Genomic DNA, 25,066 nt, shown 5'->3' with positions numbered 1-25,066 from the left:
CTCTATGACATAAATCACAGCAAGATCCTTTTTGACCCACCTCCTAGAGAAATGGAAATAAAGACAAAAATAAACACATAGGACCTAATGAAACTTCAAAGCTTTTGCACGGCAAAGGAAACCATAAACAAGACCAAAAGACAACCCTCAGAATGGGAGAAAATATTTGCAAATGAAGCAACTGACAAAGGATTAATCTCCAAAATTTATAAGCAGCTCATGCAGCTCAATAGCAAAAAAACAAACAACCCAATCCAAAAATGGGCAGAAGACCTAAATAGACATTTCTCCACAAAAGATATACAGACAGCCAACAAACACATGAAAGGATGCTCAACATCTTTACTCATTAGAGAAATGCAAATCAAAACTACAATGAGATATCATCTCACACCAGTCAGAATGGCCATCATCAAAAAATCTAGAAACAATAAATGCTGGAGAGGGTGTGGAAAAAAGGGAACACTCTTGCACTGCTGGTGGGAATGTGAATTGGTACAGCCACTATGGAGAACGGTATGGAGGTTCCTTAAAAAACTACAAATAGAACTACCATATGACCCAGCAACCCCACTACTGGGCATATACCCTGAGAAAACCATAATTCAAATAGAGACATGTACCAAAATGTTCATAGCAGCCCTATTTACAATAGCCCGGAGATGGAAACAACCTAAGTGTCCATCATCGGATGAATGGATAAAGAAGATGTGGCACATATATACAATGGAATATTACTCAGCCATAAAAAGAAATGAAATTGAGCTATTTGTAATGAGGTGGATGGACCTAGAGTCTGTCATACAGAGTGAAGTAAGTCAGAAAGAGAAAGACAAATACTGTATGCTGACACATATATATGGAATTTAAGAAAAAAATGTCATCAAGAACATAGGGGTAAGACAGGAATAAAGACACAGACCTACTAGAGCATGGACTTGAGGATATGGGGAGGGGGAAGGGTAAGCTGTGACAAAGTGAAAGAGCGGCATGGACATATATACACTACCAAACGTAAGGTAGATAGCTAGTGGGAAGCAGCCGCATAGCACAGGGAGATCAGCTCGGTTCTTTGTGACCGCCTGGAGGGGTGGGATAGGGAGGGTGGGAGGGAGACACAAAAGGGAGGGGATATGGGAACATATGTATATGTATAACTGATTAAATTTGTAAAATAAAAAAAAAAAAAATTAAAAAAAAAAAAAAAAAAAAAAGCACAAGCAACAAAAGCAAACACAAACAAGTTGACTACATCAAACTAAAAAGCTTGTGCACATCAAAAGAAACAACAAAAGAAAAAGGCAACCTACAGAAAGGAGAAAATATTTGCAAACCATGTATCTGGTAAGGGGTTTATACCCAAAATATATAAGCAATTCTTTATAACTCTATAGCAAAAAAAAAAAAAAAAAAAAAAAATAATCCAATTAAAATGGGCAAAGGACATGAGTAGACATTTTTCCAAAGAGGATATTCAGATAGCCATGAGGTACATGGAAGGGTACTCAGCATCACTAACATCAGGGGAATACAGATCAAAGCCACAAGGAGATATCACCTCACCCCTGTTATAAAAAAAAAAAAAGACAAGGAATAACAAGGGTTAGCAAGGATGTGGAGAGAAGAGAGTCCTTGTGTACTGTTGGTAGAAATGTAAATTGGTACAGCTGCTATGGTGAACAGTGTGGAGGATCCTCAAAAATTTAAAAATAGAACTGCCATATGATCCAGCAATCCCACTTCTGGATATATATCTGAAGGAATTGAAATCACAAGCTCAAAGAGATATCTGTACTCCTCTGTTCTTTGCACCATTATTTACAATAACCAAGATATGGAAACAATCTAACTGTCCACCAGCAGATGAATAGATAAAGAAAACATGGTAGGTAAATACGGTGGAATAATATTCAACCACAAAAGAGAAATTCCTGTCATTTGCAACAACATGGATGAAACTTGAGGTCAGGAAGAGATATGGGGACATTAGTATAGGTATAACTGATTCACTTTGTTATAAAGCAGAAAGTAACACACCATTGTAAAGCAATTATACTCCAATAAAGATGTTAATAAATAAATAAATAGGTAAATAAATAAATAAAAAGAAACTTCAGGGCATTATGCTAAGTGAAATAAATCAGAGAAAGACAAATACTGTATGATCTGACATATACATGGAATTTTCAAAAGCCAAAGTCACAAAAACAGTAGATTGGTGGTTGCTGGGGTGGGGAAATGAGTAAATGTTGCTCAAAGCACACCAACTTGGAGTTTTAAGAGGAATACCTTTTGAGGAACTAATGTACAGCATGGTGACTATAGTTAACAATACTGTATTATATACTTTCGAGTTGCTAAGAGAGTACATTTTTTTTATTTTTTATTAAAAAAATTTTTTAATAACTATTTTTTTGGAGTATTGTGTTTTCATTTTCATTTGTCTCTCAGTATTTTTTAATTTCCTCTTTGATTTCTTCAGTGATCCATTGGTTGTTTAGTAGCATATTATTTAGCTTCCACATGTTTGTATTTTTTGCAGTTTTTTCCTTACAGTTAATTTCTAGCCTCATAGTGTTGTGGTCGGAAAAGATGCTTGATATAATTTCCATTTTCTTAAATTTACTGAGGTTCACTTTGTGGCCCAGCATGTGATCTATACTGGAGAATGTTCCATGTGCAGTTGAAAAGAATGTATATGCTTTTGAATGGAGTGCTCTGTAAATATCAATTAAGTCCATTTGGTCTAATGTGTCATTTAAGGCCTGTGTTTCCTTATTGATTTTCTTTCTGGATGATCTGTCCATTGATATAAGTGGGGTGTTAAAGTCCCCCAGTATTTTTGTGTTATTGTCAATTTCTCCTTTTATATGTGTTAACATTTGCCTTTTATATCGAGGTGCTCTTATGTTGGGTGCATATATATTTACAATTGTTGTATTTTCTTCTTGATTTGATCCTTTGATTATTATGTAGTGTCCTTCTTTGTCTCTTGTAAGAGTCTTTATTTTAAAGTCTATTTTTGTCTAAGTGTTGCTACTCCGGCTTTCTTTTGATTTCCATTTACTTAGAATACCTTTTTCCATCCCCTCATTTTCAGTCTGTATGTGTCTCTAGATCTGAAGTGAGTCTCTTGTAGGCAGGATATATACAGGTCCTGTTTTGGTATCCATTCAGCCAGTCAGTGTCTTTTGGCTGGAGCATTTAGTCTGTTTGCATTTCAGGTAATTACCAATATGTATGTTCCTATTGCCATTTTGTTAATTGTTTTGGGTTTGTTTTTGTAGGTCTTTTTTCCCCCTTTCTTCTTTGGTTCTCTTCTCTTGTGATTTGATGACTATCTTTAGTGTTAGGTTTGGCTTCCTTTTTCTTTTTTGTGTGTATATCTGTTATAGATTTTTGTCTTGCAGTTACCATGAGGTTTTTGTATAGCAGTGTATGTATATACCTGCTTGTTTTAAGTTGCTCATTTCTTAATTTCAAATGCATTTTAGATACCCTGCATTTGTACTCTCCTCCCCTCACGATTACTGTTTTTGATACTATATTTTACATCTAATTCTTTTGTGTATCCCTTAACTGCTTATTGTGGATACAGATGATTTTACTGTTTTTGTCCTCCCTACTAGCTTTGTGTATAGATGATTTCCTACCTTTATTGTATGTTTGCCTTTACCAGTGAGCTTTTCCATTTCATGACTTTCTTATTTCTAATTGTGGGCTTTTCTACCTAGAGAAGTTCCTTTAGCATTTGTTTTAAAGCTGGTTTGGTGGTGCTGAATTCTTTTAGCTTTTGCTTGTCCATAAAGCTTTTGATTTCTCCATCAAATGTGAACGAGAGCCCTGCTGGGTAGAGTATTCTTCGTTGTAGATTTTTCTCTTTCATCACTTTAAGTATGTCCTGCCACTCCCTTCTGGCCTGCAGAGTTTCTGCTGAAAAAATCAATGGATAGCCTTATGGGAGTTCCCTTGTATATTATTTGTTGCTTTTCTCTTGTTGCTTTTAATATTCTTGCTAAGAGTGTAAATCTTAAATGTCCTCATCATAGCAACTACAAAAAGGTAATTTTGTGAGGTGAAGGATGTGTTAACCTTACTGTGGTAATCATTTCTCAATATATACATATATCAATTCATCATATTGGACACCTTAAACTTACATAATGTTCTATGTCAATTATGTCTAAATAAAGCTGGAAAAGATGGCATCATGTGATCAATTGATAAATGATAAAGCCACTAAGGTGTTTGATAAAATTCAGGTACTCATTATAAAAATTTCCATTAAATGCTGGAATAAAAGTGTACTTCCTCAACAGGATAGAATGTTTTGAACCTGTCGTCAGCATTCTACTCAACAGAGAAGTGCTAGAGAGAAATCTATAAAAATTGGGATCAGAACAAGTTACCCTTTAACATTGTTTTGGAAGTTATAGGAAGTGTGGTAAGACATAAACAAATTTTTTTAAATGCATAACTTTAGGAAATGAAAAACAAAATTATTATTACTCTTTGCTATGATTGTTTGTCTTTTAACAAAGATAAACAGAATCATACTTTTAACTATGTACTTTGAAATAATCATAGATTCACAGGAAGTTGGAAAAATAATTCAGAGAATCAAAAAGTCAGAGTAACAAGTATGGGTGAGGATGTAGGGAAACTGGAGCCCTTATATTCTGCTGGTAGGAATGTAAAATGGTGCAGCCACCTTAGAGAATAGTCTGGCACTTCCTCAGTTATTAAACATAGAGATACCATATGACCTAGTAGTTCTACTCCTCGGTATATATGCCCAAGAGAATTCAAAGCACATGTCCACAGAAAAACTTGTACATGAAAGTGTATAGCTGCATTTAGCAAAAATGTGGAAACAACCCACATGTTCATCAGCTGAGGAATGGATGAACAAAATGTGGTATATCCATAAGGTGCAATATTATTTGGTCATAAAAAGAAATGAAGTGTACTGCTCCATGCTACAGCATGGATGAATCTTGGAAATGTTATGTGAAGTGAAAGAAGCCTGTCACAAGATTCCATTGATATAGAATGTCCAGAAAGGCAAATCCATAGAGACAGAAAGTAGATTAGTGGTTGCTTAAGACTGGGGTGGGATCAGCGGACCTATGTGAGTAATAGCTAATGGTACAGGATTTTTCTTTTTTGAGGTGACGAAAATGTTTTAAAATTGACTGTGGTGATAGTTGCACATAACTGAAAATATACTAAAATCCACTGAATTAGATACTTTAAATAGGTCTATTGTATGGTTGTGAATTATATCTCAGTAACGTTGTAAAAATAAATAATAATACAGAGAGTTCCCTTTTCATCGTTTCCCTCAATGGTAACTGTAGTACAGTGTCACAACCAGGAAATCGACTTGGTACAGTTCATAGACGTTAATCAGATTTCACGTTCTGTCTGTACTGATGTGTGTGTGTGTGTGTGTGTGTGTGTGTGTTTAGTTCTATGCAGTTTTTTTCATGTGTAGATTTGTGTTACCACCACTGTAGTCAAGATATTGAGCTCTACTCCATAGAGAATACCTTGTGCTGCCCTTTTATGGCCATACACACGTCCCACCCCTTCCTGCTTCTCCTCACACCCTACTCCCTTCCCCTGGTCTCTGTACCCCCTAACAACCACTAATTTATTGTCTGTCTCAATAATTTTATTATTTCAAAAGTACTACATAAACGGAATCATATGATACATAAATTTTTGAGGTTTTTTTTTCATTTAGTAGAATTCCCTTGAGATCTCTCCAAGTCATAATGTGTGTCAGTAGTCCATTGCTTTTTATTGCCAAATAGTATTCCATAGTGTGGAAGTACCAGTTTGTTTAGCCATTTATCACTAAAGGACATTTGGGTTGTTTCTAGTTTGTGCCTATTATGAATAAAGCTGCTATAAATATTTGTGTTTAGGTTTTTGTGAGAATGAAGTGTTCATTTTATTGGGCTAAATGCCCAAGAGTACAATTGCTGAACCATATGGTAAGAACACATTTAGCACTATAACAAACAGCCAGACTATTTTCCAGAGTGACTGTACCATTTTACATTCTTACCAGCAAAATATGAGTGACCCAGTTTCTTATCATCCTCTTCAGCATTTGGTGTTATCATTGTTTTTTTTTTTATTTTAGCCTTTCTGATAGATGTTTTATGATATCTTATTGTGGTTTTAATTTGCATTTCCCTAATGGCTAATGATTTTGAACATCTTTTCCTGTGCTTATTTGCCATCTGTATATCCTCTTCAGTGAAATGTCTGTTCGTGTTTTTTTGACCAACTTCAAGTTAGATTTTTTTTCTTACTCTTGAATTGTAAGAGTTCTTTATATGTCCTAGGTCCAAGTCCTTTGTTAAATGTGATTTGTGAATATTTTCTCATAGTCTGTAACTTGTCTTTTTATCCTCTTGACAAGGTCTTTCACAGAATACAGGTTCTTAATTTTGAAGATGGGTGTTTTATCATTTTTTTACTTTTATGGATCTTGCTTTAAGTGTTATGTCTGAGAGGTCTAACTCTAGGCTTCAAAGATTTTCTCCTGTGTTTAGTTCTAAATGTTCTACAGTTTTACATTTTACATTTAGGTCCATGGTCCCCTTGAGTTTGTTTTGTTTTATTTTCATTTTATTTTATTTGGCTGCATCGCATCTTAATTATGACACGCGGGATCTTTCTTGTGGCGTGCGGGCTTCTCTCTAGTTGTGGCACTTGGGCTCCAGAGGGGGCTGGCTCAGTAGTTGCGGTGTGCAGGCTTAGTTGCCTCGCAGCATGTGGGATCTTAGTTCCCTGATCAGGGGTTGCACCCATGTCCTCTGCATTGGAAGGTGGATTGTTAACTGCTGGACCACCAGGGAAGTCCCCACTTGAGTTTGTTTTGTATAAGATGTGAGGTTTTTAGGTCAAGGTTCATTTTTGGCCTATGGATGTCCAGTTGCCCCAGCACTGTTTTTTGAAAGGGCTATCCTTCCTCCACTGGATTTTTTCTGTATCCTTGTCAAAATTCATTTGAATACATTGCTATGAATCGATTTCTATTTCTATTCTGTTCTACTGATTTGTGTTGGTCCTTCCACTGATAATCACACTGTCCCGATCACTTTAGCTGTATAGTAAGCATTAAAAAATCATTCAAGCTGAATGATTCTCTTTACTTTTTTCTTTTTTTTCAAAACTGTTTTAGCTAATTTAGGTCCTTTTCCTTTCCATGAACACTTTAGAACAAGGTTGTCTGTATCTACAAAAAACTTAGCTGGGATTTTAATAGGCACTGCATTGAATTTATAGATCAATGGGGGGAGAATTGGTAACTTTACTATGTTGAGTTTTTCAATCCATGAACATAATATTAGATCCTCTTTGATTTCTTTCATCAACGTTTTGTAATTTTCAGTGTGCAGATCCTTATACATGTTATAACAATATAAAGTCATTTTAATTTTTAGATTTATTTTTAAATTCAATGAATAGAGCAGGTAAATTTACAACACATATGTCAGCAGCATGAAATAACCTGTGTGTGTATAAATAAGTGCAACCATTTAGAATATATGGTAAAAAGACATCACACACAGAATAGCACATGCACACACCAAATTGTTTGGGTAAGGGACAGTATGTGTTTTAAAGGCATAAATAACAGACTTCTCTAGACCCCCCAATCTGAACATACCATTAAATTGTGAAGGAAGTTCATTGGCATAATTTAAGAAGTACGTTAAAAGTGATTCATTCAGGGCTTCCCTGGTGGCGCAGTGGTTGAGAGTCCGTCTGCCGATGCAGGGGACACGGGTTCGTGCCCTCGTCTGGGAAGATCCCACATGCCATGGAGCGGCTGGGCCCGTGAGCCATGGCCGCTGAGCCTGCGTGTCTGGAGCCTGTGCTCCGCAACGGGAGAGGCCACAACAGTGAGAGGCCCGCGTACTGCAAAAAACAAAACAAAACAAAACAAAAAAGTGATTCATTCACTACTTGGATAGACTATTTGAAATCCTAAATTAAATAAGTCAATGAAATCATAATTTATAAAATGTAAATATTGATATTAAACACACTTAATCATACCACATGGCCTTCAGATCAGTATATATTGTGAGAGAACTAGTTTGATATGTTTATAGGTCCTTCCGTCATATTTTCCTCTGTATCTGTGTACATCTTGTCCTAATATTCAGAGCATTATGCAGTTGACCCTTGAACAACATGGGGGTTAGCAGGCATCGACCCTTTGCACGGTCCAAAATCCACGTATAACTTACAGTTGGCCCTCTGTACCTGCAGTTTGTCTGTATTCACGGTTCCCCATTTGTGGATTCAACCCGTATGGATCATGTAGTTCTGTAGTATTAGCTATTGAAAAGAAGTGAACTCACCTGGTTCAAACCCATGTGGTTCAAGGGTACTTCATACTGTATTTTATATTGTTATAATAGAAAGTGCTTGGGTGTTGGAGTCGGGAAGACTGGCCTAGAATTCTTGATACAATATTGCCTATGTGAGAAATGACAGAAACTCGTGACTTGGAGAGACATCCTTAACCTTCTGAAACCTCACTTTCTTCATGTGAAAAATGGGAATGGTAATTCTTTACAGAGCTCTAATGAAGATTAAGGGAGGTAATGTATGTAAAGAAATGTAGTAGCTGGAATGTAGGGATATTTGATACATTCTAGGTTATCCCAACTCCTTAACCCTCTTCACAATTCCCTAATTCCTGGCCCTTGAGTCCTCCAACTTTTCATTAGCTTTTAGAGTTCATGATACAGAGCAGGGGTTGGCAAACTTTTTTAGTAAAGGGCCCAGGTAGTCAATGTCTTAGCCTTTCCTAGTCGAACCACTCATCTCTGTGCTTGTATCCTGAAATCAGTAGGCAATATATAAATAAATGAGCATGGTGTGTTTCTGTAAAGCTTTATTTATGGATTGTGAAATTTCAATTTCATATAATTTTCACGTTTCATGTAGTATTATTACTCTTAATTTTTTTTTCAACCATTTAAAAATAGAAAATTCACTCTTAGTTCTCAGGCCAAAAAAGAGGTGCGGGGGTGGGGCAGAAAACTGGATTTAGTACCTGCCATAGTTTGCTGACCCCAATAGAGAGGATGTCTGTAATGAGCCTCTTATGTGGCAGTGTTCTCAGTGGCTAAGAACATATCCTTCGAAAAGAAAGACCTGGGTTTGGAATTCTGGCTTTGCCACTTAGTTTGACCTTCGGTAAGTTACTTTCCCTTCCATCTCTAAACCTCAGCTTGCTCACCAAGAGTGCTGACTTTTTATGAGGTTAAAGGAAGTAATATAGAAAAGGGGACTGTTGCACAAATGATCTCAATAAATGGGAGCTGTAAACATCTACAGTCTTCCTCTTTCATTGAAATCTTTTGCAGTTTATCTTGATAAGTTTTTCAGAACCCCATAAGGAACGGTAAGGCATTTCCCATGACTTGAAAAGGATCTTGTTTCTTTCCTGGAAACCCTTGTGGAAACCTTCTGAGTTATAAACTTGCCTTTAACCTTCCCTGCAACCATAACCAGAGCCTTGAGGGTTAGATACCTTGGGAGCTGACCCTCTTCTCCCTTCAACTGTAAAAGCATCACAGAGGGCATTCAGAGCATTTCAGAATCATGAATTAAATCAAAATGGATTGCCAGTTGTTTTAGGGAGAGAAATGGCTAATGAACAGGGTCTTTAGCACCATTTTGCTTTGGAGCAGCCATCCCTTTCTGGCGTGCTCCTAAAAGAAAAAAGCATACTGATGACACAGCAAAGCACACAAGGCAGCACTTTGGCAGGAAGCCAGTATAGAACTCTGGTGAGCACAGCTGGATCACAGGCTTAGGCCACATTGAAGTTGGGCTTAGAGCCAAAGCATGCCCAACGCTTAGCCCACTGGCATCCCTCCACCCAAGTCCGAATCTGATGTAAGGCACAGGTGATGTCAGAATCAGCCAATATCCACACCTGTGAGAAGAGCCCGAGGCTGAGCAGGATTGATAACAGCCAGCTGCCAGGACCGAACCCACAGTAATGGTTGAGATGTACTTGAAAGAGGAGCGCAGGGCTTATTAGTAGATCCTGACTTTCCTTGGTAGAATACATACCTTTTCCTGCCTGTAAGTTATGTGAGCTCGACACATCCTCAAAACAAAACCAACCTGATGAGGACTGCCTCGAGAGAGAAGTTGCTAGATAGCTGGCAGACTCGCACCCACAGTCTGTGTGTGTCTGCACGAGAGACGGGTCTTCACTGCATCCTGTCTAGCCTAATTGCTTCTCCTGGAGATAAAGGATGCTGGTGTCTGTAGTTGGAAGACTGGAAAGGAGACGTGTGGAGTGGACTGAGATTCGAGATTTGGAGAGGAAGGGGGAGCCTTATTGCCTCTGGACCTTCTATCATGCAGGTCTGCCACTGAGGGTCTAAGGCAGGTCCTCTGTCAGGGGAGCCCCTTATATCAGTAGCACAGAGCCGGGCCCATCGCTGTTTTAACTTTCTCCAGCTGCTCTGCATTTTGCGGGTAGGCCACTGAAATACCTTGATGGTGGTCTGTGTTGCTGAGTGGCAGTATTTTCTGAGTTCCTTATATAGCCTTCCCCCCTAGTCATGACCTTCTAATGGAATGCCCACTGTAAGTTGTTTGCTTGTTCACTCTGGTTTCCTCTCCCAGGCCAGAACCATCTCGACAGGAGTCAGGGCAATCCATCACGATCCTGTATTCCCTCACCCCAAAGCCCCTCACGGGGAAAGTACAGATTTGAAAGGAGGAAGGCAACAGCTGCACACCATATTTTATTTCTGATCCCCTTCCTGGTGCCAGCAGCTGGGCTGGTACCAATCCTGTGTGACTAAACTAGCTGCCTGGAACCTCTCCACGTAAATCTGTGTGGCTCCTGAAGCCAAGTGATGTGAACTGGCATGGTCCACCCTGCGCTGATATCACCCCGGGTGGAACTGGCCTCTCCACAAAGGATCTGACTATTCTCTGAGTTTTTCCTAAGGACTCGGAGGTTCTTACAGTGCCATATTCCCCTCCTCAGACACCCACACAGATTCTTAATGCCTTTATCTCCTCCTCTTGGGAGGAAACTGGAGGTGTGCCGTGACCTTCACTGTTTGACAGTTTATGAACTGCCCACAGGGGCTGGGAGGAGTGTTTTTGCCTTTTCTCTAATTGCTTCCATCAGAAGTAGTATACTGTGGTAGACAGTCTTTTTTGAAGTCAGAGATGTTTTTGAGCTGCTGAAATCTGTGTTCTAATCCTGGCTTTATCACTTACTACTGTTTGCCATGGGCAAGTTGCTGGTTCCTTCATTTCAAGACTGGCATGATGATGATGATGGTGCCACCGCTGCCAACATTTGGGGGATGCTCTGAAAATGAATGGATAATGATTGTTAAGTATCTGTCACACTCCTGGCTTGTTTTAAGTGCCTGTCCCCTTGTACACACACCCGTGTATGCTTGCGTGCTTTGTGCTAATTTGTATGTGTATTCCTCTGGTAATAGTGGTTTGGGCATTGCTAGGTTTCTGCAAATATTTTTTGAAAAGTTTGTTTTTTTCCTGACAACAATAGGAATGTGTATTAAGTTTTTTGAAAAAGGGAAAGTGCACGAAAAAATACAAATCGTACGAGATGATCATTGGCCCCATTTTGTCATGTAATGAATTTTCTGAAAATTCTATTTAAAATTTTATTTCATGTAGGATCATGCTGTACAGACTTTTTAATTTTTTAATGTGAATAAATTTTTATTATGAATCCACTTGTTTTCCTATAATATGATTTTTAATAGTTGTAGTCTATTATTTGTATGTACCATAATTTATTTATCATATCTCCTGTTGTTGAACTTTGGTGGTTATTTCTAGTTTTTCACTGTGATAAACTCTAGTTGATCCTTCTTGCAGAATAATCTTTATACACATTTATAAGTTCTTTTTGAATAAGTTTTGAAAAGCAAGTTGGGTTAAAAGTAGAAACAGTTTTAAAGCTTTGAATCTTAAACCTTTGAATTTTAAAGCTTTTCTTCCATAAAGGCTTTGCTATTTAAAATGCCCATGAGTAGTGGTCCCCCTTCATACCTTCTTTAATTATTAATTTTTTTAAAAAACTATTACATATACATGAAAATTTATCTTATTGCTTATTATCTAGTTACTTATTTAAACATTTTCTGTTCATGTTCTTTGCCACTTATGTTTGATGATTTATGATAACCTTTTATATATGAAGTGTATGAAATCTTTTATCATACTATATGTTGTAGATATTTATTCCCCAGTCATTTGCCTTTTAATTTCTTTATGGTGAGGTCTCTTTCTTTTTCTTCCACTCTCTCTTTCTTTTTTAAAAAAATGTATCAAAGTCCATATATTTTATAGTTACAGCTTTTAATCTTTTCCTTTATTTATTTTTTTTATTTTAGCTTTTGTGCTAAGAAGTCATTTCCCCCTGAGAAATCACAAAAATATCCAACTATGTGTTCTTCCTAAATTATTTACCTTTTTTGAATTTCTTGTGGCACGAGTGTGAGGTAGGGATTCATTATTTTAATAGGCATGATGACTATTTTTTATTAAAACTAATCATAAAATATTTTTAAGGGTCAGTAGATACACATAAAAAATACCAAAATGGGGGCTTCCCTGGTGGCGCAGTGGTTGAGAATCTGCCTGCTAATGCAGGGGACACAGGTTCGAGCCCTGGTCTGGGAAGATCCCACATGCCGCGGAGCTACTAGGCGTGTGAGCCACAACTACTGAGCCTGCGCATCTGGAGCCTGTGCTCGGCAACAAGAGAGGCTGCAATAGTGAGAGGCCCACGCACCGCAATGAAGAGTGGCCCCCGCTTGCCACAACTAGAGAAAGCCCTCGCACAGAAATGAAGACCCAACACAGCCATAAATAAATAAATAAATAAATAAATGAACGAACGAACGAACAAATGAATGAATAAAGAAATAAAGAAATAAATAAAAATACCAAAATGAAGAACCCAAATGGAAATATATTTCAGTGATTATATGTGTTTAGTAATGAGAAGATGCTACTCTGGCAGTTGTAGTTAATTCTAAACAGCTAAAGTGCCATATTTAAATTCCACATTAACCCTTTTTTGTTACTCACTGAGGTGGCTACTGGGAGTGATAATATTTGGAGTTCACTTTAACTTCTTTTTCTCTGGATATCTTTTTTCTGTCACAATCTCTGTTTTTGGAGCAACCTGCCCTCCTGGACAGTATCTCTCTCCAGGAAGTGTGCCTTTTGTGGATCCTTCCAGTCTTCTGATAGCTGTTTTAGTTCCATTCCTTTAATTTATGAGTCATTTATCTAGTCGTAAAATTCTGGTTTTCCGATAGCCCTGACTGTTTTGAAACACAGTGTTGTATGTTGACTGTAGGTAAAACATCACGAAATCACTGATAACTTGGAAAAATCAGATGTATTCAGAGGAAGAGCACTGACTCTTGGTACCTCCTGTTTCAGGAAAAGATGAAAGGCAAGAACAAGCTGGTGCCTCGCCTGCTGGGGATCACCAAGGACTCGGTGATGCGCGTGGATGAAAAGACCAAGGAAGTGCTGCAGGAGTGGCCGCTCACCACGGTCAAGCGCTGGGCAGCCTCACCCAAGAGCTTCACACTGGTAGGGACTGGCTGAAGGCAGTGAGTGGGCCAGCATGGCCTTGGGTGATATCGTGGGGCAGGGGAAACAATACAAGCCCATTGGGTTTCCCTGCCCTTGGAGAGGGACAGATGGTGGGGGTCCATGAGGGCAGGGGTGGGCACTGGTCCAGAAGTGAGCGAGATGTCTGAGAGCTGGGTCTCATTGGCCACCTCTTCCTCTCTAGTGCTCTAAGTCTATCTGAGTTCTTTAATTAGAAAGAGCCAGTCAAGGATGATTCTCAGTCTCTGTGGTCCCGATGCCATGCCTAGTATACCCTAAAAGGCAACTTTATAATGCTCTGAGGCCCATACAAAGGCTCCCTCCTCATCTCTAGTTGTTTTAGAAGTTCCTAAGAATTGTGACAACTTGCCAAGCTGTGTTTTCCCAGCCTGCCTACGAAGAGAACATTGTTGTATGGTGGAAATAGCATAGACTGTGGGGTAGCATTCGAAATCAGCTTTCATTCCCAGCTCTGTGCCGTTGCTCAAGTTACTTCTCCTCTCTGAGCCTTAATGTCCTCAGCTGTGAAATGGGGGTAGTAATACCTGTTTCACAGAGTTGTCAGAATCAAATGAGATGATGATAATAAAATGCTCAAAGTGAAATACATGGCAAGTAGGGAGAATGTTTGTTCCAGACGTTTAAACCTCTGAATTCTTCCTCCCAATCTCAGTATCTGCTCTTAGCAGAGTATACCATGTGGCCTTAACTGTAGCCAGCCACATTGGTATGTGAGAATCGGTAGGGCAATTATTTTGTAGCACATATCGAGCCATGAGAGAAATCAGAAAGTGTTGACATTTGTCAATTTCTTCAGCACTCCTGAATTGTACTCTTCTCCAGCTCTTGTGAACACTTGAAATAACTGCATCTAGGCAAGATCTTATAATAGGGCATCAGAAAAAAGGTATAAGGAAGGGACCTTGGTGGGAGTATTAGTTATCTAATTTGATCATTGATTGATAGACTCTTGCCAGTTGGGAGGAATCTTCAAAAAACATACCTTCTTTCCTCCTGTAGTGAGTAACAGCTGTATCCACATGGCCCTTAAAAAGTAGGTGTTCACACTTAGCGAACTAAGTTCTCACCTTCCATTGTAGGTAATTGTGGATAATTCCTAAAATAGAAAAATCAAGAAATCAATATAAACATGTTATTTAGAAATACTAGAAGAAATTGCTGAAAAGATTCAAAGTAGTTGTGCGGGGGATGGAAAGTGAAGGTGGGAATGGGTAGGGCAGGGATAGGTAGCTATGTTTTGTTATATACATTTTGATACTATTGGTCTTTTTAAGCTAGACCCCAGAACTGCTTTTTTAAAAACAAAAAGTTATTAAAAACTGTTGCGAATTGCAGTAACTACCTGAAGCAAAAGAGAGAACAAATATCAATGTTTGGATTAAACATTGGATTAAAGTTGGATTAAAGTTTATAACCTGTAAAGTTTCTTTCCTTCTTACCCAGCTTTAATTTAATATACAAGTGTTTAGAGATTTTTCCTGCTGTCTTTCTGTTATTGAGTTTTAGTTTGTTTCTCTTATGGTCAATGAGATGTACTGTGATTCTGTTAATGTTCATGGAACATACTTTGTATGATTTCAATTTGTAGAATTTTAAGGTTTGTTTTATATCACAGGGATATGATCATTCTTGGAGAATGTTCCATGAGTGCTTGAAAAGAATGTGCATTCTGCTGTTGGGTGTAGTGTCCTATAAATGCCAGTTAGATCCTGTTAGCTGTTGGTGGTATTTCAGTCTTACATATCCTTGTTAATTTTCTGTCTAGTAATTCCAACAATTCCTGAGAGTGAAGTTCCCAACAGCAATTGGGGATTTTTTCTATTTCTCCTTTCGTCTCTATCAGTTTTTGTTTTATGTATTTTGAAGCTCTGCTGTTCTGTATCTATACATTTAAGATTATGCTATGTTCTTAATGGAGAAATTGTTCTATCATTATGTTCTTTTGTTCATAGTAAAGATTTTGCTCTGCAGTTTGCTTTATCTTACATTGGTATAGCCACTCATGCTTTTTTAAATTAGGTGTTTGAATGTTATATTTTTCTACCCTTTTACTTTAAACCTAGTTATATTGTTAGGTTTTAAATGAATTTCATGTAGAGAGCATGGAGTTGGGTTGTGCTTTTTATTAAAATTCACTCTTGTAATTAATGTATTTAGGCCAATTATCTTTTAAGCTAATTATTAATATGTTAGGTATTATGTCTACCATTTTATTTATTTATTTTTGTTTATTTTATTCTCTATTTTTCTTGCCTTCCTGTGGGTTACTTGAACATTTTTTAGAGTTCCATTTTTTTTTTATTTTTTCATTAATTAATTCATTAATTTTTGGCTGCATTGGGTCTTCGCTGCTGCGCATGGGCTTTCTCTAGTTGGGGCAAGCGGGGGCTACTCTTCGTTGCAGTGAGCGGTCTTCTCATTGTGGTGGCTTCTCTTGTTGCAGAGAACAGGCTCTAGACACGTGGGGTTCAGTAGCTGTGGCACGTGGGCTCAGTAGTTGTGGCTCATGCCCTCTAGAGCGCAGGCTTAGTAGTTGTGGTGCACAGGGCTTAGTTGCTCTGCGGCATGTGGGATCTTCCCGGGCCAGGGCTCAAACCCATGTCCCCCGCACTGGCAGGTGGATTCCTAACCACTGTGCCACGAGGGAAGTCCCTAGAGTTCCATTTTTTTTTTTTTTTTCTTTTTGCGGTATGTGGGCCTCTCACTGTTGTGGCCTCTCCCGTTGCGGAGCGCAGGCTCAGCGGCCATGGCTCACGGGCCCAGCCGCTCCGCGGCATATGGGATCCTCCCAGACCGGGGCACGAACCCGTATCCCCTGCATCGGCAGGCGGACTCTCAACCACTGCGCCACCAGGGAGGCCCTCCATTTTTATTTATAATCTTTTTGAGCATATTTCTTTTTATAGTGCTCTTAGTAATTATTCTATATACTATCATATATGTATGAAATTAATTACCACCTACTGGCATCAATGTTTCACCACTTCAAATAAAATATAAAAACTTTACTTCCATTTAGGTCTGTTTACACTCCACACTTTTTGAGTATAATTGTTTAAATATTTCTTCTGTATACATTGACCACTACATGAGATGGTGTTACAGCTTTTGCTTCAACCATAAAATAAAATTGAAGAAAACTCATGAGGTGAAGGATAGTCTATTACATTTACTTCTGTTTTTATCCATCTCATTGTTCTTTCTCTTTCAAGTTCCCAGTCTTCTTTCATTTTCATTTTCCTTATGTTTGGAGAGCTTTCTTTAGCCATTCTTTAAAGGTAGGTCTGCTAGCAACAAATTCTTAGTTTTCCTTCATCTGATAATGTTCTATCCCCTTCATTCATGAAGGTTAATTTTGCCAGATACAGGATTTGAGATCCACAGTTCTTTTCTTTTAGCACTTGAGAAGTGTCATTCTACTTCTTTCTGGCCTCTGTGGTTTCAGAATAGAAATTTTCTGTCATCGGATTGGTATTCCTTTGTAGGTAATATGTTGCTTTTCTATGGATGTTTTTAAGTTTTTCTTTTATCTAGTTTTTAAAAGTTCTTGGGGTAGGTTTCTTAGGTTGATTCTATTTTGGGGTTTGCTTAGCTTCTTGAATTTGTAGGTTTATGTCTTTAACTAATTCAGAGACGTTTTCAGCCATTATTTCTTTTAATACTTTTTTGGGGGGGGGGTCCCACACTCTACTCTCCTTCCATGTTTCTGATGATATGGATGTTAGGTCTTTTCATATATATATATATATATTTTTTTTTTTTTTTCCTGCCATGCCACATGGCTTGTGTGATCTCAGTTCCCCAGCCAGGAATTGAACCCTGGCTGCGGCAGTGAAAGCCCAGAATCCTAACCACTAGGCCACCAGGGAACTCCCATTAGGTCTTTTTTAAAATTGTTCCACAGATCCCTGAAGCTCTGTTGTATTTTATCTGTTTTCTGTTGTTTCACTTGACTAAATTCTGTTGATCTGTTTTCAAGTTTATTGATTCTTTTCTTTGTCATTTCCATACTACTGTTTATATCCTGTGCGTTTTACTTCAGTTATGGCATTTTTTAATTCTAAAATTTCAATTTGGTTCCTTTTTATGACTTGGGTTTCTTCGTTGAATCTTTCTATTGTTTTCATTTGTTTTGGGAGAATTTGTAATTGGGTGTTGAAACATATTTTATTATTCAAAATCAAAAAAACCTTATCAGATAATTCCAACATCTGCTTCATTTCAGTATTGGCATCAGTTGATTATCTTTTTTTACGTTGTAGTTATCCTGGTTCTTGACATGAATAGTGATTTTCAATTATATCCTAGATGTTTTGGTTATGATAATAGGAGACTCTTGATCGTATTTATATCTTCTGTTGTAGCAGACAGTCACCTTGTTTAGGTTTAGTATGTAGTGTTCTAGTGTTCAAGTCTTTGTGGACTTGAGTTGCAATGGCAGTTTATTTTCTGAGCCCTTGCAATGCTATTCTGGATTGCTTTGTACTTCTGACTCTGCTGGGGCTCCTGCTCAAAGCCTGTTGGTGCTTGGGGTGTGGGGGAAGAAGGTACTTCCTTGGGCCACCTGCTATTGCTGGATGATCTTTGTTAGGGGAGGTAGAAGCTACTGAGCCTGAATCTACTTATGCCACTGGGTGGAGGGGAGGGAGACACAGGGCTTCACTGTGGCCACTGCTGCAAAGTGACCAGATCACCTGCCTGCCTGGGTTGTGGAGCAGGGCCTGGGATGGCCAGACTTTCACTGCTTTGCAGGTACTGGTGAGCAACAACCTAGGTTGTGGAGCTGCTTGAGGCTCCCAACTAGGTCTCTGTTGGGCTTCCCCTCTCCTGGTCCCTTGGCCAAAGAGAACAGGCTTTTGGGAACTTCCTGTTGGACGTTCCAAGTTTCAGCCCTCTCCAGCACCCAGTCTTGGGGGTATGGGATCTAAAACAAAACTCAAGAACTCCTCAGACTGTGGTTCTTCAGGTCCTGAGGTCACCAGCCAATCCACCTTTCCAGCTTTCAGAGCCCTTTACCATTGCTTGTTGAATAAATTTTAGGAAGTTCAGTTGTATTTAGAGGGGACAAGCAAGAAAAAGTGAATCCATGCCAGAACCTGTTCCAAAACTGGACCCCCTCACCTTTAAAACTGCTGATGTGCTATATTTCTTCTAATGTGGGTTTTTGTCCCCCCAGGATTTTGGGGAATATCAGGAAAGCTACTATTCAGTACAGACCACTGAGGGAGAGCAAATATCCCAGCTGATTGCAGGCTACATTGACATCATCCTCAAAAAGGTATTTCATACTGATGCAAATTGGACAACACTTCTTTATTAAAAGACTCAGTTTAGATGATGAAGCTACCTGAAAAACAAACAAACAAACACCTCATGTAAAGTACTTGATTCACTAATTGAATCTTTAACATTAAGATTGCTTAAATGTGAAGTCTTTGACCTCATATCCTAGGAGAATTTCTGATTTTGCTGCAGCTCATGTTTGTCATTGACTGCCAGGTCATGAGCAATAGTGCATCATTTAGCTAATGAATGAGCCTGGCTAACCCCTCAGCATCTTCCTCTCTAGGTAATTGTTATGCTTTCCAGCCTCTATAGAAACTGGCTTTAGGGTCTGAAGATGTTCCTTTTCTTTCTTCTCTCTCTCTCTCTCTCTTTTTTTAACCTATTTTAATGGGGGGGTTATATGCCATAGTGGTATACCTTTCCTAGGGCTTCAAGATACAGCCCACAAAAATAGCCAAGTTCTACCAGAATATTAATATCTATGTCTTGATTTTAACGGTATAAAATTGTGCAGTAATGTACACAGAAGACATTATATATCTCTCTATATTAAATAATATATTTCTTTTTCATTACTATTGCTTTGTTTCACCCATCACTTATTAATTATCCAATACAAGGAATTTGGGGTAAACCTTAACAGATCTGCTTGTGTGGCTTATTTTAAAAGGCCTCTTAAAAGGGTCTTGTGTCAAGACCTGCTGACTTTTGTTTTTGTCTTGTTTTACCTCAGAAACAAAGTAAAGATAGATTTGGACTAGAGGGCGATGAGGAGTCAACTATGTTAGAAGAGTCCGTTTCCCCCAAAAAGTAAGTATCCTTAAGAGCACTGGAGAACTGCCTTCTCCCTGGATACAGGGCAGGTTTCTTCGTGCCAGCTCTCGGGCTGTTGCCCTGCAGTCCCTCACGTGGAGGAGGTGATAGTGGATGAGATAGATGAGTCTTGCTTCTCGAAATGTGGTCCCCAGACCATTGTCATCAGTGTTGAGGGTGTCTTGTTTGGGCGGTGGTGGCTGGGGACTTCAGGGAGACACTGAACAAGATGTAGTGCTTAATTCCATCTTTAGACCCAGTGAACCTTCATGACTCCTGTTCTGAATTTCTGATTTAAATCTCATAAACTGCATCATTATCATCAGAGCCTGGAGACTGAGTTTAATTCTGTACCTTTGGGCTAGGGGCCTAGCCAGTAGAGGAGTTTTTGTTGATGGGATGCTTTTACCTGCCACGCTTGATACACATGTCATGAGGCAGCAGAGGAAAATGAAAAGAACATGGACCCTGGAGCCAGAGTTACTGGGTTCAAATCTGGGGTCTGTTTTCTAATGTGTGGCCTTGGGGACATTATGAGTTTTCTCTGACTCTTTCATCTCATCTATAAAATAAGAATAATGACGGATCGTACTACCTCATAAGTTTGAACTTAATGATTGAGTTACTAATAAAGCACATAAAACAATCCCTGGTACATAATAAATGTTTACTATTATCATCATTTTAAATTCGGAATAATCTCAATTTAGCTCCATTTTATAAATGAGGAAACTGAGATTTATTAAAATTAAGTAACATCTAATAAGTGAGACTTGTTGACCAAAACCTATTCAGCTACTCCCTTGATGTTAAATAGAGCATTGCAGTAATAACTTTTCTTGTCTGTACTTTATTGTGTGTGTCCATCTTGCTGTCTCACTTGATCTCAACAGCATCCCCTTGTGGAAAAGGTAGGCTAGATTTTATCATCCCCAGTTCATAGATGAGGAAACCAAAGCTCCTAGAGGTTAGTTGAGATGCATGCATGTGGCAGAGCCAGGACTCAGATTCAGGTGTTCTGATGTCTCCTATAGTGCACTGCCGGAGAGTTCAAACATATTCCAGCACATTGAAGTTGTCTGGTAATAGGAATTGTTTCTCTAATGTTGCTACTCTGTACACTTTCTCACAGTTTGCATCATAATCCCCTTGAAGGTGCGTTTCCATTTGTCCCTTATTCGTACGCAAGTTGGAACCAAATTTGATGTGGTGCATTTCAAGTATTACTTGCTACCCTCTGGCAAAAGACCTTAATTTCTTGAAATTATTAATGACCATTAGATGGACATTAGTAACCTAGTACCTCCTAGTAGGGTGAGCTGTTCACTTCCTAGGACCCTGCTGTGCTTGAACTTCTCCTAGGAGCAGCTCAGTAAGTGTCTGAGCCCCGAGTGCTGGGACCCTCCCCACTGATGCAGAGGGCATCATGGTGCGGTCTGGTCATGGCAAGCAGGAAGAGTGGCCCAGGGGAGTTCCTCATCACTAGACCTTCCACTTCCCCCTGTATTAGACATTGGCTGAGATCTTGCAATGCAGCTGAGCTCCGAGAGGAGCCATAGATCCACCCCCCCCTAGTGCCAGCCCCTCCGCAGATGTTAATGTTGCTACATAGATGCCTGTTGCTTGGAATCCTAGCTTGGCTCACAAGCTTTGTCCTGGACAACAGGGAATGATGACCTGCAGTGGTTCCAGAACCCTGGGACAGAGGCTCCTGTGCCTTAATGCAGCTGCTCAGCAACCCCGCCCCCTGGAGACTGACCCAGACTCTCCCTGTGGGTTTGTCCACTGGGCTTTGAGGCACCTGTACCACCCTCAGATTCTTACCTTCATGCTCAAAGTCCTTTGCACTCACTGCTCATTCCAGGAAAATATCAAGAAATTAAAAAACTGACAGTTTTTTTATTAGATGCCCTAGGAGTCTTCCCAGACTTAAGTTGAAATCATCTGGAAGAGAGCCAAAGTCTGCCAATCATCAGGGCTCCTAAGGTGTTGAAACATCCTCTGTGGTCAATGGCTTTTGACCTGGGGAAGGGGAGCTAAGCTGTGGGAGATTTTAAGTTCTTTTCCACACTTCGTCCTTCAAGCTAAGGATAAATGATCTCTGTCCCCAGGGCTTAGAATAGAACGTGGCACACAGTAGATATGTGTTGAATGAATGCTATTTCAGGTAGAATTTACAAAATAATAGATCAGTCTATCCAAAGCATTCACTTATGCCTAGAACATCATTATTTTTTGTGTCTTTTTAAAGAACAACTAATAGCATAATGCCATGAATCTATCAATTAGATACACTGGGAGTAGCTATTTATATTACTGATTATAAAAGGATTCATTCATCTCAGGGTTCTGCTGAAACATTTTAGTGCTGCTACTTCGTTCACAATTCTGTCTGTATTTGCTTCTTGGAAACTGGTTGCCATAGCATGAAGCAGTGAACACTGGTGATACCTGTGGTATCTTATTACACTCCCTGTGAATGGCCACCTCGCAGTGACCAACGTGTCTGTCCCCCTAGGTCCACCATCTTGCAGCAGCAGTTCAATCGCACCGGGAAGGTGGAGCATGGTTCAGTGGCACTGCCGGCCGTGATGCGCTCCGGCTCCAGCGGGCCCGAGACCTTCAACGTTGGAAGCATGCCCTCCCCACAGCAGCAGGTCATGGTTGGACAGATGCACCGAGGCCACATGCCCCCGCTGGTGAGGCTACCGGGGGACTTGCCCTGCTCGTCACTATGCTGCCTTTGGTGTCCAGGGAGCCACACCAGCCTGGTGATAGGTTGTGTGTGTCATCCTCACTCTCACTACTTCCTGTCTGAATCCTGGCTCTTCAGCTGTGCAGTCCCAATGCCTAATTCCCAGTGTGTTTTCTTTTAAATGGGTGGCTCTGGCAATGCCCTGTCTAGGACCACAGGTGTCCTTTAGGGCTGGACAAGGACCAGTGGCCTCTCCACGTGGTTTGTGAGAGAAGGATAGGACCCTGCTCCCCTGCCTGCCCATCAGCCCAGATACCCCTCAGAGAGGCTTAGAAGTAGACCAAGTCTATTCCGATCCACACATTTTCCCCCAGCGGATCATTGGTTCTTTCTGCTGTGCTGGTCTACCTGACTTGGGGCCTCTCTCAGGCCTGCTCTGGAATCCCATGCTTTGGGGCAAGAACTTTTTGAAAGCAGAAGAGCCTTAAAGTCCGGAAGTGATTTGAGTGGAGAAGCATGTTGACTGTAAGTTTGGGTGGAATCTTATTTACCAAGAAGAGTTCTGATGTAACACCCACGTGATTCCTGTGCAGGAGACCTTCTGTCCTGAGCACTCAAGGATTGGGTCCCCTGAGCTCCCCTGCAGAGACTCTTTCTGAGCCTTCTTGTTCTCCACACTCTGCTGATTAGAATCACCCTATTGCAAACACTCATATTCAGTGTCCTATTAATGTATTATAATACCTATTTCTGGCTCCCCGTTGAAATAGGAGCTGGTTCAGTCAGTTTGTTGAGATGACCCCGGGGCTGCTTTCTCATGATCTCAGGTCCAGTTTCCTTGCTCATGTAGAGCCTGTGTTGCCAGTCCAGGAGTGTGGTGTGACCTCTTGTGTTACCTACCTTTGCAGACCTCGGCCCAGCAGGCCCTCATGGGGACCATCAACACGAGCATGCATGCTGTCCAACAGGCCCAGGACGACCTCAGTGAACTTGACTCCCTGCCGCCTCTCGGCCAGGATATGGTAAGTGTTGTTCAGTGTTTTTATTCGATGTCTCTTCCCAGACCAGGGCAGAAAACAGGGTTCTGTGCTCTGGCTGGATTCAGTGAGGTGAATCTCTGTCTCCAGCTAGGTGAGTTGGAAGTCCATATTTTTTCAAGAGATGGAGTCTCCATCTCTAGGCTGCACCACAGGAGGAGAGAATCATAGGGTGCTACGGGCTGTTGGCAGTACCCCATAAGGGCTAAGAACTTGGACTCGAGTCATATCATTTGGGCCCAAATTCCAGCTCTACTGCTCAGTGGCTGTGTGAATCTGGGCAGCTTACTCTCTCTAAGCCTCCATTTTGTCATCCCTGAGTAGGGCTGTTGTGAAGACCCAACAATCCAATCATGTGAAGAGTTCTCAGTCCCTCACCTAACACATAGTGAGAGCCCAGTGAGTATTAGCTAGGTTTGTTGTTAGTATTAACCAATGGTTCACACACTTGAGCAAGCATCAGAGTCATTCAGAGGGCTTGCTAAAACAGATTGCTGGGCCCCTCCCCCATTGTTTCTGACTCAGTAGGTCTGGGGTGGGGCCTGAGAATTTGCATTTCCAGCAAGTTCTCAGGTGCTGCTGCTACTTGTCCAGAGACCACGCTTCACAAACCACTGGGTTACTACTATTGAGCTTTTCAGTGAGGCAGGGCGATTAGCTGCCTTCCTGTAGCTGCTGCTGCATGAAATTGTCTAGCCCCTTGCTACTTAAGTTGTGATCCACAGGCTAGCAGCATTGGCAGCACTTAGGATCTTGCAAGAGGTGCAGAATCTGAGGCCTTACCCCAAACTTCTGAATCAGAATCTGCATTTTAGTAAAGTTCCTAACTGTTTTGTGTACACATTTGCAAACCACTGGCGATCGCTGTCCTTCCCTGCCCTGCTTCGCACATGAAAATCACCTGAGGAGTTTTAAGGACGAAGCCTAGGGCCCAGGTCAGACCAAACAAATCAGTGTTGCTGGGGGTGGGGCCTGGGTATCAGTGGGTTTTCATCTCCCTATTGTGATTCTAATATGCAGCCAGGGTTGAAGACCACTGCTTTAAGACTGCTGGACCATCACAGGGCCAGAACCAAGACACAATTTGTAGCCTCATCTTGTCCAGCCAGGATAACTGCCTCCAAGTTCTCCCTGCTCGGTGTTTTTCATTTGTGTACTTGTGTACCTACAGGCTGCAGCATCCTTAGTGTTGTTTCTCCCAGGTCCCTGAAGTCATTAAATATTTTGCTTTGGGGAGCTTGAGAGTGAAAATACATATGGCAGACTCCCATATCCAGCACAGTTGTGAGAGAAGGTTTTAAAATATCTGGATTTAATATTCTTGTTTCACCAATTTTCAAAGAGTTATTATATAAAATATTTTAGTGCTAGACATATGCTGAACCAAGATTAATATTTTGGGAATGTTTTGGGAAGCAGATCAGCACCTTATATTACCATAGGATCATCATTACCAGTGTATAAATGAGCATTTATTGGCTAAGACCAGAAACGGCCAAAAACAGAATTTGCTATTTATAGGGTCAAATGAACA

General features: G+C 40.1%; 1 protein-coding gene across 5 annotated transcripts in view; it reads left to right on the top strand.

Moving 5' to 3' along the window:
• Nucleotides 1-25,066, top strand: part of TLN2 (talin 2) — a 457,102-nt gene that overhangs the window by 281,189 nt on the left and 150,847 nt on the right. For all 5 annotated transcript variants that reach the window (XM_060097246.1, XM_060097247.1, XM_060097243.1 and 2 more), the window contains 5 exons: nt 13,504-13,659; nt 18,878-18,979; nt 19,721-19,797; nt 22,319-22,499; nt 23,404-23,517. In XM_060097246.1, the coding sequence (XP_059953229.1) occupies nt 13,504-13,659; nt 18,878-18,979; nt 19,721-19,797; nt 22,319-22,499; nt 23,404-23,517 (630 nt within the window). The remainder of the gene's footprint in view (nt 1-13,503; nt 13,660-18,877; nt 18,980-19,720; nt 19,798-22,318; nt 22,500-23,403; nt 23,518-25,066) is intronic.

Source organism: Mesoplodon densirostris, chromosome 4 (genome assembly GCF_025265405.1).
Source record: "Mesoplodon densirostris isolate mMesDen1 chromosome 4, mMesDen1 primary haplotype, whole genome shotgun sequence".
Classification (NCBI taxonomy): Eukaryota; Metazoa; Chordata; class Mammalia; order Artiodactyla; family Ziphiidae; genus Mesoplodon; species Mesoplodon densirostris.
This window is presented reverse-complemented; position numbering and strand designations above follow the sequence as displayed.